This window comes from Onychostoma macrolepis, chromosome 03 (genome assembly GCF_012432095.1).
Source record: "Onychostoma macrolepis isolate SWU-2019 chromosome 03, ASM1243209v1, whole genome shotgun sequence".
NCBI classification, from domain to species: Eukaryota; Metazoa; Chordata; class Actinopteri; order Cypriniformes; family Cyprinidae; genus Onychostoma; species Onychostoma macrolepis.
In genome coordinates this window covers 12,295,801-12,311,486 of record NC_081157.1, presented here as the reverse complement: position 1 = coordinate 12,311,486, position 15,686 = coordinate 12,295,801, and the positions used below count along the sequence as shown (strand labels likewise).

At 38.6% G+C, this 15,686-nt stretch overlaps 1 protein-coding gene across 1 annotated transcript in view; it reads left to right on the top strand.

Moving 5' to 3' along the window:
• The first annotated feature begins 602 nt into the window (after positions 1-602).
• Positions 603-15,686, top strand: part of LOC131537214 (uncharacterized) — a 51,114-nt gene continuing 36,030 nt past the window's right edge. The window contains exons 1-2 of the mRNA XM_058770520.1: positions 603-643; positions 15,196-15,392. Coding sequence (XP_058626503.1) covers positions 15,389-15,392 — 4 coding nt within the window. The 5' untranslated portion in view covers positions 603-643; positions 15,196-15,388. The remainder of the gene's footprint in view (positions 644-15,195; positions 15,393-15,686) is intronic.

The following is a 15,686-nucleotide window of genomic DNA, read 5'->3' as shown; positions in this document are numbered from 1 at the left end:
TTTCCTACACACAAATGATAGTAAATAATTTCCCATTCTGATTATAGTTACAACTAAATAAAAAACATCAACATTTATTTCGCTTTTAGCAGGATGGTGTAAGTTCCTAAGTGTCTTGTCTCTGATTGAGAGAGCATCATTTAGAAGGTGAGCAGCTTCTTTATATTTTTGCTGATGCCTGAGAGAGGCAAACAAAGAGACTTCATCCAATAACTTTCTGATGTTTCATAATTCTGAGTGGAAAAGCCACATTGCTTATTTAACAGGCGTCGTCAAGCCAGAATGTGAAGTTCCATTTCTTCATATCATGACAAAAATGCTTCTCATCCTCACCCAGTGAAGCAGGGCTTTTCTCAGGTAAGCAATATAACTATAATAACTACAAATGTTCCTTTAAAACCATCTGCCCTATTTACCATTTTACTCTCATGTAAACTATAAAGCAATAAAAAAAACAACTCTATGCTGTTTCTTAAATGTCATGTGATTTACCTTTAGATCACATCTGATTGGCTGACACAGAGAGTTGCATAATTTGGGTACAAGTATTTAAGATTCAATATTCAAGAATCCAAGACACATATTGTATTTGATATTCAGCAGAGAACTTCAATTTGCTCTTCTGAATCCATTTTCATTTCAGGTTTGTCAGATTTATATTTATTACATTTGGAGGAGAGTGTAGAGTGCTGTAAGGTCTTATAACACAGCTTAATCAGGTAAATTATTTCTTATGTTTTCTATTAGCGTGGCAATCTATCACTAATGGCAAAAGTTATAAAAGCAAAACTGTATATTATGTGTAATGGTGTGTTTGTCTAATTTTAATTATTAATAAATAAAATGCATTGTAACGTAATGTAAGGTTTTATCCTATCCATTTATAAATTTTAGCTTTAGGGAACCAAATCGTAGAAATTCGGTTTTGATCTGATTAATTGATATTAATCAAAATTTGTATAATTTATACAAATTAACGACTCGACCAGCGAGTATCAATACAGTATAATTTAGCAATTCTTCTTATTGTTGATAATAATACAGAATTGATTGGGAAATCTTTGAGCACAGGTAGCTAACACGATCTATGGCAAATAATTTAAGATTTGAAAATCAAGGCACCAGACTATTCATTAAAAATGAATCGAGAATTTATTTACTATTCTAGGGTACAATACAAAACGAAACACATACACACACATACACACATTATGGCAAGATAAAAGCAGTTTGAAGAAGGTTAAACTATTCTCTTTCCTGAGAATAAAGATGACCTTGGGACGTCACAAACAGAAGACTCGATTATCGTTATCTTTTAACGATTCATTCAGTCAGCTCAGCGAATTAGAGATTTGTTTGTTTTACTTGCTGTGAGTTGAAGGCTGTTCTTGTGTTGCTGGAGGGAAGCCCCGGACTTTCCTGCTGACGTGTTGTTATCGCGTGACGTCACTCGGGATTCCTCCTTTTGGATTTGATGGTTTTCTGGCAGCGCGCGAATAGCGAGTTTGAAGTTCTTACGCGCCGGCTTTGCAAGTTTTCTTTGGTCAGACGTGGACAGGGTGTTGAAGTCTTTCGAGATGATCAGCCAGATGTTTCGCAGTGCGATCAGAGGGGCAACGCCCAGACTTTCAGCCAAGTTTCTTGCAGTTTCACCAGTTGTTCAACCCCACGTTTTTCTCTCCACTTTTCAAAGTTGGGTGTCTGTTTTATCGGACAGAATTAAGTCCATCCTATTCACTGTCTGACCCAATCACATTGTCTCTGTAGGGCGGAGCCCCGCCCAGCACGACTTATTTTTCGTGCATACATTATCTGCTCATAAATATGTCACATGGAGGAAATATCCTAGCAGATTTCTATATAAGTGTTATAATCATACCTTATGATGCTAAAAGTCAACATTTATCCTTTTACATTATTGTAATAAAAATAACGTATAATTCAACCAAACATGAGATAGTTGTCACATCGAATATCTATAATTTTACCTACTAAACGGGTTAAGTCATGGATGAAGAAACTCTGTGTAACTGGGGTTTCTTTGTTGTACGAGCAAAAAAGGCGGCATCCTCTTGGAATGCAGTCATGAGGAGTATCACGATGTGTGGCTCTGGTGATCTTCTTAGCTCAGACGAAGTTGTAAGTCAGTCAATTTTTTGTTTATCAGAAGGTAGTTTATGGTAAGCGGGGTCGCAGTATCGCGAATGCTCTGGTTCTGGAGCTTCTCCAAAGGATTAATTATTAATTACAACTCCAAGCAGATGTAGCGCGGACATTTCATCTTCACATTATCATGTTTTACGTTGTGTTTGTCATTTGCTAATTTTACGAGCTGATGATGGAAGATTAGTTCCAGTGGAATGCTCTTAAGTTACTCATGTGTGTGCGTTCTTTTTGACCAGGTTCTACAGCATCCATAGTCAGTGGAACAGGTACAGTATATGAAGGGGGAAAAAATCAAATGCCTGCATTAACCCTCTGTTAAGATGTAATCTAGCCAGACCATTAATGACAGCTGGCAATCATGCACCTGCAAAAATGATAAATAAATGAAGAAATTAATAAGTGGTAAAGTATCATTAATAGGGATGTAACGATAATATCAAGCAAACTAGACAGCAAACTGTCTCGATATTATTGTGGTCGTATGACGATATGAAACAATAGGTCTTCCGGGCAAAAAGTGTAGTTTTAAAAATATATTTAAACTTCTTATTCTAACATAAAAGGTCTTTAAAGTTGTGTTTGGAGCCATTATGCTTTGGCACAGTATGAAATAAAACCAAAAGCACAAAATGGCTTAATCCCTTCATCAAGTCTGTTCACTGTGCATTTCAAAGCTCGTGATCCGGTATTTTCCGCGCCTCAGAACGTCTCAGTTCACAATGAATGAATACAGTGAACTCATTTATTGTATGTGTTGTGAGTTTAGTGCACGTTTGGAAACACAACAGCGACCAGTTAGGCTTTATTTTCACGGCAGATGATTATATAATTTCACTAGATTTGTAGTGAGACGCGTTTTTGTTTTCAAGCTGCAGTTTTCCTTCCAAATAAAAGCTCTAGTGCCCTTTCCGTCAAAATAAAAGCTTAAAAGTAGTGATGGAGAGATGAAGCCTCTGAAGCATTGAAGCTTTTCAGCCAAGTGGTTTACAAAAGGGTTCATTTCTCGAGGCTTCATTTGCTCACAATACCACCCGGTGGCCAAAGAGTGTAAACCAAGCAGATACGTGATCTGTGACGCACTGTATTTTGCACCAGTTAAGGCTTAGAAATAACGGTGAAGAACAAAATCCATTTCCACATAGACTAATCTATTTATATGAATATGTGTATTTTCTAGTGGTATATAATGATTGTATAACACAATATAACATAACTGTGTAATAAATGTATTGGCTTGAAATGAATGGGGCTAGCAAATGTGTGTAAATCAAGTCTTTGCTCATAATAGGCAGGAGGGGCAATATTATTAGTTTAAAACTGGAAAGTGGCTGGGTTTAACAGGGCAGAGGACTGTGAATTTACAAGATTATAACCGCTTCCTGAACCAGTCAGGCCAAGCGAGGCTTCGGACGTCATCAATGACATCATTGCTCTAAAGCGATACAAGCCTCGATACGCGCTTCACTGAAAGCTGTCGGGATTTCTCGACACACGCTCCGAAGCCTCGGCACAGAACATAACATCACTACTTAAAAGTGCAGTATGAATTGCTGACAGCTAGCGGTTTAAATGCAGTCCAAATTCAAAATATCTCTTTCAAGTGTAGAAATTCGGAAAGAAGTATTGTAATTTCCCTACTGTAGTGTAAAGCAATAATAATATACATATGAAATATTCATTTTCATTTATTACAGTGCAATTGTTTTACAATATATGGGTATTACTGTCATTGTTGTTATTATTATTATATTCCAAATTGTTTGGCTTCTAAATCACCAGTGTGAATGTAATTTAGACTGAGATAGTATATCACAAATAAAAAGAGGGTTGAGTCCCCTTTAAAGTTCAGGTACAAGTCAATTCACTGACTTTTTTCTGACTTAAGTTTTCTTAGGAACATGGGTTGAAGCTCTTAATTTTGAACTCTCAAAGTGCATTAGATAGAAGAATTTAACTTTAAAATGTACAAAATCTTCATTAGGGGCCAAGCACCGAAGGTGCGTAGGCACCTATTATATCCGTTGGCGTTCTTCTTCTTCTTCTTCTTCTGCAAGGGAGTCTATGGCAGCCCATAGAACCGCTTGCGGGAAAGCTATGAAATTTGCCACACAGATAGAGGACAGTCTCAATATTAATCATAGCAAATTTGGTGTCTCTAACTCAAACTCTCTAGCGCCACCACAAGTTTCACTCATGTTTATGCTAATAACTTTTGAACACCAAAATTTAAACATCGTAAGGTTTAGTTTTTTGCTATATTTAATAGTTTTAAAAACCTACTTTTTCGAACTCGTTCTAAACGGTTTGTCTGATTTTCACCAAAATTGGCTCAAATCATTTTCAGACCATGCTGGCAAAAACTTATGCAAATAAAGTTGATTAGTCAAACCGTTCTCGAATAACGCATGAACGAATTTGATGAAAAGCACACGAGGCTATATCTCTGCAACGGTTTGGCATATTGAGACCAAACTTGGTGTGTGTTATAACAGGCATGACCTGAGACTACCTACAGTGTTTTGGCGCATTGCCACCAAGTGGTCAGAAGATATGAAAAATGCATATTTTTGCATGGTTTGGCCAAAAATCACAAACTGGTCTCTTTAGATTCAGTGCAGCATGCTGAGTTGAATGATACCCAATTTTCCCATGTGAGCCATTTTGGGTTTCGCCATTTTGAATTTTTTGTAAAATGCTATATTTTAAGAATGAATTGACTTATTGCTACGAAACTTGGTATGCCTCTTCGGCACCATACCGTGATGGTACTCAAAAAGTCCCCAGCGTGAGTTTTTTTAGGCGACCGTTATTTTAGAATGTATAGCCTTATTGTTTCCATGGCGACGCGTCATGCTTGTCATGTGACACACCGCAGACCTAATAGCGCTGTATGACACATGGATTGCTTTTATTTCGTTTTTCCTTTTTTTAATATTAATATTCACAAACATACTCGCTATATTATGAAATATCTGGTATTCCGATTCTGAAATATGTGCAAGTAAATGTATTTGGTTGTTTAAACACTTTTATAATGACCGTGTTAGTTGATCTATACCGGGTGATGGGCGCCGCCATGTTTGTTCGTGCTGAATCCCAGCTGTGGAATTAACAACACGTAAATTCATCCTCTCCTCCCGAAACACATTAAAGTAAGTCTCTAGTAAACTGGGAGAAGAGCAGAGTAAACTTTAAAGTTATCTACACAATCTGTATATGATATCAATAAAACATGTCGTCAGATTATATTTGTAAGGATCATTATGCTTCCATAGACATCAGTGCATATTTTACAAACTATAAATGTATGGTTTTGCTGGTACTTATGTGTATTTAAATGGTTGAAAATACTGAATAAGTGATATGACAAGCGCGCGGGCGTCTGATCTGGCTCCGCGCCAGAAAACAGATTTGAATTCAGCAGTTGATGACGTGACGCACTGAACGTTCTAATCACACCGGTGTGATCGTACGCTCCAGGGACCAGCCAAGACTGATCACACCGGTGTGATCGTACGCGTTAAAGGGTTAATGCATCAACGAATTTGCTGGAATGGTGCCAAACTGCATCTGAGGCTGTATCTCTGCAAAGCTTTCACATATTGACACCAAATCTTGTATGTGCCATCGTCACCTCACACTGACCACGCCACATCAATTTGGTAACAGCGCCACCTGTTGGTTGAGAGTGATAAACCATTCATTAACTATTAAATATGACATTTCCAAAACTACTAAGAACTTTTGATAGCATGAGCCTATTGTAATGAAACAATCTTAAAATTTTCCTTGAGTCATGCCGAAAACTTAGATACCAATTATGCCATAGTCGGTCGAACTTCCTATCCGCTATGTTGATCTATGTTGAAAACCTACTTTTTCGAACACCTAGACCGTTTTCACTAAAATTGAGTCAGATCATCTTCAGACTGTGCTGACAAAAAGTTATGGATTTCGTGTTGATAGACGGAATCGTTTTCATATAGCGCAGTTACAAAGATGAGGCATGTTGCCAAAATGACTCTGTGGCTGTATCTCTGCAAAGCTTTGATATATTGACACCAAACTTTGCGTGCAATTGTCACCTCACACTACATCAATTTGATAGTAGCGCCACCTGTTTTTTTTCCAAAGATTTTTAAGGACCCGTCAACTTTCCTAATTTTTGAAAATGCCATTGTTTTTCACCCACTGAAAGTTTCATCTGTCTGCGCGCAGCGGGCGCTCTCTGCTCTCATCACTGCACGCACATCTGCACCCAAACGGCTCTAGAGCTGACCTTGATCTGCTAGATATAAATTTGATTTACTAGAAATTAGCGTTTGGTATTTATTTCATTATGTCAAAAGCCTTCACGGATTCGGACCGGAGTCCACTACCGTAAAGACTACAAAAGCTGCGCCAGTTGAAATAGAAGCTAGATATGTAGGTCCGTGTCCAGATGGGACGGCTTCTGGGTCCGGACCCGGACCGCAGTCCGCCTGTTAGTGACCAATGGCATACAGGCATCGTGAGATTGACAGTACTCTAGCCCAATGATGTTGGAAATCCAGTGGGGGCGGCAGTCATATTTTAGGGTGACCGTGCCACTCTTTATCACAACCCTGCTAAAATGTAGTACCAGTTAGGGCTGTAAGATTCCAAATATTTTGGAATCGATTCCGATTCCTGGTTCTGGAATCGATGGGAGTCGATTCCGAGAATCGATTCCTCTGTTGTTTTCTATTCTTTTTCGATTCTTGTTTTTTTTAGATCGAAGGAACCTAATCTCGCCATGACTGCAGGATATAAAGGTCGTAGAAAGTATCCTTCTCATAATATGAAGCTTTATTTGTAAAAAAAAAAAAATGACAATAAATTTCTATAGCTATGATTGATTCTTTAATTGTAATTTTGTCTGCTTTGCCCGTGAAATTAGTCATAGCTCACTGCTCAGCAGGGACATGCATTTATCGCATAAACTGAACAAGACATGAAGTGGCTAAAATAAATGTGCACAGTTCAGCTGAATGATGAAGTTTTCTTTGACTGTATGCTTTGGATAAAATTAACAAACTGTACATTGAAACAAAATAACCAGAACATTAACAATAACACTGATAGAGCTCGTGGTTTATCTGTCAATCAGATGCGCTCTCGGTCACTGATCTATGCTCGTGACGTTTTCTTTTAGAATTATCATTGGCTGATAGAAATAAAAATAGAATTTTAGATGGAAATAAGATCCTCAATCACGTCAAGATTTATTCTGCCGTGCAGCGCTCAAAATTGTGGACAACATAAGCCAGTTCCACCATAAAATAACCCTGAATAAATATATATATATATATATATATATATATATATATATATATATATATATATATATATTTTTTTTTTTTTTTTTTTTTTTAAACTGGTTCATTAAAACTATCCGAAAGAAACTTCTAATCACTTTTAGCGAGCATGAGGCGAAGGGTAAATATAAAAATGAAATAGATCTTTTATATATATATATAAAATAATCTTTTATCTCACAACTCTCTTAATTACGGCTTTTATCAAGCATGAGGTGAATGGTGCTTCTCAAACGGAAGGCTGCATCTTCAAATTATGATGATGCAGTACCGACTCGTTTTCTTTCAGTTTATTTTTGTGAATTTAAATGAGTGCAGCCTTCGTAGGATGCAGCCTTCCGTTTGAGAGGCTCCCATAGATGAGCTTTGTTGAACTGAAAAAAAAGCTCTGAATGAGGAGTCGATTCCTCTTGATGGAATTGATTCCAACCTTTGGAATCGACTCTCGATTCCCAACGCCTCGGAATCGATTCTTTTTGGAATCGATTCCCAGCTCTAGTACCAGTACGTGCGCTCATTGGCGCCCCTTCAGCTGGTGGCGCCCTAGGCGAACCGCCTAGCTCGTCTATGCCTAGAAACGGTACTGTGCCTATTACCGCAGCGGCAAATACAAATTACTCAGATGTGAAAGTCGTTCGCGAAATCACCACCAGGTGGCGCAAAGGGACGGTTGACACGCTGGGGTTTTTTTGTCCCTCACCCACCCGCTCCCGCTATTCACTCTTTGTTCACCCACTGTCCGCTTAATTAGAATAATTTCTTCCCGACCCGACTGTTCTCACTAAATTTAGATCTCGTTTCCAGAATCTCACATTTACATTTCCACTACTGAAAGAGAGATATAGGCTAACGAATAAAAGTGTAGCCTGCACAAAATTGTATTTGTTATTTTATTCGTCTTGTCAAGTCTTGAATTTGTTGACTTTGAGGGAAAAAAAGTGTCACAGAGAAAATAAAAATATTGTACAAAAATTGTATTTATTTCTATTCGTCTTGTCATTCGTTTAACATTTACAACACGATAGGAAAAAGTGTCCCAGAGAGAGAAAAAAGTAAGTTGTACAAAAATAGCCTTTTAATCTTGTCAAAATACTAAATTCGTTTGACATTTTTCTGTTAAGATGGTAGGAAAAGTGTTGCAGAGAAAAATAAATAAATAGGACATCTGTCATTTAAAATTATTAAACAAAACCGAGTTGATCGCCCTTCAAGGACAGCGCATATCCACGCTTTGCTCCACACTTACTCCCCATATCTCCTCACTGGACGCGCCTTTAGAGAGAAATGCATCTTTATGGATTACATAGGCTAATGAAAGATTTGTTAATTTTCGATTTGAATTATTTCGTTGTAAAGTAGTATTTTATAGCATTCTATAAATATATTTATTATGTCAGTGAGGCAAGTATTTGCTGAGTATCGGTTCAGTTTTTGTGAAGTGTTCCTGCTCAAGATCAAGACTGTTTTCATTATTTTAAAAAGCAAAACATTTTGTTGATATTGTGAGTGCACACAAATAAAACTATTTGCGGCTTTTAATGATGTATACTCTTACCTTCATGAGGAAAAATTACAGCGTATTTTAATTTTACACTCTTAAGAAGAAAAAATTGCAAGTGATCTCGCTAGCGCCTCCATGTCCTTCAGTATTATTCAATATTAGTAAATGTTCACTGTTGCCTCTAGTAATTCTGTGTCTGCTTTTTAAATTACCAACCTACAGTATTTTTGGTTTATTTTAAGACAGCAATAGTCATTTCCAATCATTGTTTGAGTTCATTTATTATTAGTGCAAAATGCTGTTTTTATTTATTTATTTATTTTATTTTTATTTTTTTTAACACTAGCTGAGTTCAGCCTGCTGGGCCATTTAGTTGGGTTGTTTTTTACCCATGCTGGGTATAGTTTTTTGTTAACTACCCAGCAAACGCGTTAATCTGGGGCCCACATGGGTGAACTCATGAACAACTTTCTCGCGAGATCCCATCCCCCACGATATCAAACTACTGCGAGATGCAGCCCTGCCTCCAGCTACACGCAGGGTGGATATCCCGCGAGAATTCATTCAGCATTTCCCATCCCCCACGCGGCACGCACTGCATCGCGCCGACGCCATTACTGCTCGCTGACTTGTCACGTATCATTTAATCTGTTCGTAAACAATGACGTGTGCAAAGAGAGCGTTCAGTGCGTGGCGTCCAGGTGTGGGTTAACAAATTAAACATTGATTTATTGTTATACACAGTAATTGTTATGGTTACATATATGCATAAACTTAATTTTTTGAGGTGCATTACGCCTTTATTATTATGAAGTGAAATTAATCACTAACCATTCTCTTGCTTTGCGGACAAAACCAAAGTTAATTCGTCCAGTTGTGGTCAGCAGGATCACTGGCATGGAAAAACTTGAAATAAGATCTTTATCAGAAATGTGTGTGTATTCTGCAGCTGAAAACATACTGCTTAATGTTACACATTATAATTATTTTTGTTTTAGATAGAACATGCCTATATTACGTTAAGCAAAAAATAAAAATATAAAATAGCCTCCAGCAGTGTGACTGAATTTTCATTTGTGTAATTCCAGTTCAAGGTTGGGGTTTGGGAAAGTTGAGCTCCAAAGTAGGGGCTGCAAAGTAGATCTCCATTAACGGCATTAACGCAATAACTGCGGGACCCGACCAAGGGTGTGTTTCCCAAAAGCATCATTAGCCAGCTATGGTCGTTATCAGCATAGTTCAACGATTCCCGAAACCACAGTTCAAACGAACGTTCGCAATCAGCGTCACAAACTTACGTGGTTTGAACTGCAGCTCTCGGACCTGTGGTTAGAAGCATAGTTTCTTGTTAATAAGATATATGGGCTTAAATAAATATGCTCTTGGGCACAACACGTAAGCTAACATGCTGTACTATCTGTATCTTCCATTCTATCTAAATATAAAATGCATTTTAATCATGAATTTTTGCGCGTCCTTTGTAATCACCATTTTTGAAAAGTGCGCATGTGCATAAATACCTAAGGAAACCCCGGAGTATGACATATGAGGGAACCTGCGATTAATCAAACATCAAATAAAGCACAATGACAGGGAACAAAAAATTGTAAATTAGTCAGTAGGTGCCATGTTCAATACAGCAGCATCTTAGAGATCTCTAATCAGTTAAATAGCAGAACTTATTCCTCCAACACATGCGTGTGACGTCATTAACAATGGTCCTATGTTGCTGAACCAATGTGGTTCAAACGACGGAGATGCAACCGTGTTCGGGAAACAGTCGTGACTAGCTAGTTCGTTTCCAAAACAATGCATCATACTATGGTGGTTAATCTGCGAGTTACGTCGTTGTTCGGGAAACGCACCTCGGATTTCTTGCGCCGTGGGAATAAGGCGGTAGGTCGGTAACATGTATTTTGTTTGCGGGGTCTGTGCGCAGCGATGCTCAGAGCAGGCTGTACCGATGCTGATATACGGCCCTCAGGCAGGTTGTCGATCAGTGACAGAGCAGAATAAGTATGAAGCAAAGCGTGGATGATGCGCTGTCCTTGAAGGACGATCAACTCGGTTTTGATTATATTTTGCTTAACCTATAATTTTAAATGACAGATGTCCTATTTATTTATTTTTCAGAGTGCTATGCAAAACGCTAGGGAATGTGCTCCAACGCGTTCAAATTCTTACTTTTCAACGTCTGTGGTTAAAGCGCCACTTAACGGTAAAAGGCAGCAAATACACTTTTTTAAATGTTATCGCCGCGGGAACGACGGCGGTAGAAGTATTATTCTGGATGAGTAACATCTTTTTTTTTGTGTGCTACAATAATATGTGAGCAAGATTGATGTACAGGTGCAACTCAAATTAGAATGTCATGGAAAAGTTTATAATTCAACTCAAATTGTGAAACTTGTGTATTAAATAAATTCAGTGCACACAGACTGAAGTAGTTTAAGTCTTTGGTTCTTTTAATTGTGATGATTTTGAATCACATTTAACAAAAATCCACCAATTCACTATCTCAACAAATTAGAATATGGTGACATGCCAATCATCTAATCAACTCAAAACACCTGCAAAGGTTTCCTGAGCCTTCAAAATGGTCTCTCAGTTTGGTTCACTAGGCTACACAATCATGGGGAAGACTGCTGATCTGACAGTTGTCCAGAAGACAATCATTGACACCCTTCACAAGGAGGGTAAGCCACAAACATTCATTGCCAAAGAAGCTGGCTGTTCACAGAGTGCTGTATCCAAGCATGTTAACAGAAAGTTGAGTGGAAGGAAAAAGTGTGGAAGAAAAGTGTGGTCTAAGGAGAAGAAGAACTGGACTGTTGCCCAGTGGTCCAAAGTCCTCTTTTCAGATGAGAGCAAGTTTTGTATTTCATTTGGAAACCGAGGTCCTAGAGTCTGGAGGAACGGTGGAGAAGCTCATAGCCCAAGTTTCTTGAAGTTCAGTGTTAAGTTTCCAGTCTGTGATGATTTGGGGTGCAATGTCATCTGCTGGTGAGAATCTATGGGGTATTGTCAAGAGGAAAATGAGAAACAAGAGACCAAAAAATGCAGATGAGCTGAAGGCCACTGTCATCACCTCCATGCCATGCCGAATTGAGGCAGTAATTAAAGCAAAAGGAGCCCCTACCAAGTATTGAGTACATATACAGTAAATGAACATACTTTCCAGAAGGCCAACAATTCACTAAAAATGTTTTTTTATTGGTCTTATGAAGTATTCTAATTTGTTTAGATAGTGAATCGGTGGGTTTTTGTTAAATGTGAGCCTAAATCATCACAATTAAAAGAACCAACTACTTCAGTCTGTGTGCATTGAATTTATTTAACACACGAGCCACAGCCATATCACCCTGCAGCCCAAGACCGGTTGCCCATGGAAGCTAAGCAGGGCTGAGCCTGGTCAGTACCTGGATGGGAGACCTCCTGGGAAAACTAGGTTGCTGTTGGAAGAGGTGTTAGTGAGGCCAGCAGGGGGTGCTCACCCTGCAGTCTGTGTGGGTCCTAACGCCCCAGTATAGTGACAGGGACACTATACTGTAAAAAAGCACCGTCTTTCGGATGAGACGTTAAACTGACTCTCTGTGGTCATTAAAAATCCCATGACACTCATCGTAAAGAGTAGGGGTGTAACCCCAGTGTCCTGGCCAAATTCCCTCCACTGGCCCTTATCAATCGTGGCTTCCCAATAATCCCCATCCACTTGGTTGGCTCTAACTCTCTCTTCTCTCCACCTGTAGCTGGTGTGTGGTGAGCGCACTGGCGCTGTTGTCCTGTGGCTGCCGTCGCATCATCCAAGTGGATGCTGCACACTGGTGGTGGTTGAGGAGAGACCCCCCCACATGATTGCAAAGCGCTTTGGGTGTATTGCAATACACATTAAAGCGCTATATAAATGCCTCATTCATTCATTCATTCATTCATTCATTCATTCACGAGTTTCACAATTTGAGTTGAATTACTGAAATAAATGAACTTTTCCACAACATTCTAATTTATTGAGATGCACCTGTATATGTTTGCATTTTTTAGAAAAAAAAGATTATGCGTGGTTAGTAAGTTTTGGGGGGAAAATTTAGCTGAAATAAGGCCATAAAACACATACTGAATAGTTCTGAATAAGACTTGAGTAATCAGTCTTGTAGGCTAGAATATTCATGTCAAAATGATGTGAAAATCATCTTTCTTACTCCTTCACAGAAAACAATGTATTGATTTAAATTTGGCAAAGACCTTGAATATTAAGTGATTCTCACCTGAGAGACAAAGGGCCGCCCCCTAATGGGCCACAGTGTGACTGTGACTTTGAGGCAGAGAAGACAGAATGTGAGGAGACTGAAAAAAATTTTTTTTTTAAATTATTTGTATTTTATTTACAACACAGTATAATCAAAACATACATAATGAAGGTCAAAGACACATTATTGTGCACACTGATCTAACCACAGAGATGTGAACAGACTTTGAGTCATTCCTGCAACAGATTCTGTTCAACAAGTGAAACAAGTAAATCATACCTGATATTTACGTGTGTTATTTAAATGTTTCTGCTTCTTTCCATGGATTCAAGAAGAAAAAAACATAATCAGTAGTCAAAGAGCTTGTTTTACCATAGAATATCAATGTAGTGGGAAAACAGTTTGAAAAAAGTCATCAGGATTCATCTGTGGTGCAGGTATCTGATTCAATAAAAAACAACAACAACAACAAAACATTTGTGAGCATGTTAATATCAGGAACATCTGTAGGTTTGGTAGCCATAGACTCACGCATGCTTTGTACTATCATAAAAAAAAGACATTTTATATCTGAGAAACTAATTATTATTGTTTAGCATGCTATTAAAATCTATTTGTGAACAGAGTATTAATAATAAACATGGTCTACACATTCTTAGATGTGTAGCATTCATCATGTTGGTTTGGGAACAGCCCAACTAGTAAATGTGTTCCAAGTTTATGTCACAATAACACGTTAACTAATGCAAAAAAAGAAGCATTACTTACTCATCAGATTGATCTCCTCTACTGGATGAAAACTTCTTGTTCTTTTGAGCGAAATTCTGCCTTATTCCTATATATGGACGCCGCGAGCCGCGAGGGGGCGGGATTGCATTAGAGATAATTAGTTAGACGGGAAAGACTGAACATCGTGTTGGTTTTAGACATTTCAAGCTTTCTATAGATATAACTCCCATGTCTGTGTGCGGAGTATTTGCTGAGTTACAGCTCATTTTAGTGACACGTTTCTAAAAGCAGTTCGCGGAGACGGAGAAGACAGAGAGTGCACCCTGTTTGTTTTCTTTATTTTACAAAATCACAAAATTTCGTTTTCATAATGAGTGTACCCAAAAAAAAATAGACTCTTCAAAGTTTCAATTGATGTATAACACTTATCTTTATGACCAAAATCGACTGAGTATTTTTAGTGTCTTTTGCATTGATAAGAAAAAAAATGAGCTTGTCTCGCCGGCGAGACAGTCGACCCCAGAGAGATAAATGGGTAAATAGTGTGTTGAAATCAAGCGGCAACCTCCCGCTCCCTCTTTTGAAACCAACACGTAAGTGACTAAAACTGCAATTCATCGACTGGCCGCTAGAGGCTGGCTCCAAAAGGGAGTCAATCCCATAGACTCTCCATGTTAAAATGCCCAACTTTACAGCAGAAAAAAACATGTTTACAGTCTGGTACAAAAAACGATTTTAGTCTATATAGGTAATTTTGCCCATTGTGACAACTGTGAGGGGGTGAATTTTTTTTATAACTCATCCGTTTAAATGATATCAAGCCTTAAAGTTCTGTATTATTAAGGGCGTTGCCACTTGAGTGACAGGTGGGTTGCCGCTGCTGTCACCACTGTCGCGCTTTGCGGGCGTGGTTTCAACAACCAGCTCCACCCACCTCCCGCCTTTTAGCCCATTTTCGATTATCCGGGAGTGATGCGCAGCCAAGATGGCGACGGCCATCTCCGCCTACTTTGAGCTTCAAAAATGATCTTACGGGTGTACCTACGGGTGACGTCATGGACACTACGTCCATTTTTTTTTTAAAGTCTATGGTTGAAATAGTGTGTATTTCTCCTCTGGCCAGACAAAACCAACAGTTTAAATCTAGGCTGAAGCAGAATCAGATTGCGCAGAGGACTAATCTGGTTCCTATGGTCTTGTCCCAATGGCCGTATAGGAGACGAGGTCTTCGGAGGGGATCAGTCTCTGGGGCACATCTAGATGTCTTGGTCTCCGCTGACATTTCAGGGCAGTCGAGTTCGTCTCTAGGTGCTCATCCATCATCTGATCTGAATACAGTCTGGATCTGGGTGGCTAAGAGTCATCATATTGTGCTTCACCAATATCCTGGTGATTTAAAATCAAGCAACATGGGTAAGGAATTTGAATTATAATTAGATATCATCAATATCCATATTAGTGAACATATTATATTCTGTTGTATAGACTTAAGAGTGGCTGAACACAAATATGCTATTCGTGTGAAAAATATGGCATATCCTATGGCGAGGCATTATAATGAGGTGGGCCATGGTACCGAGAGTTCTCTTAAAGTTATTGGAATTGAATCTATCCCAGGTTCAATAAGATGTGGGAATAGACAGAAACAGCTTTTACAAAGAGAGACTTTTTGGATCCACATGCTCCAGGCAACTAAGTCCCCAGGAG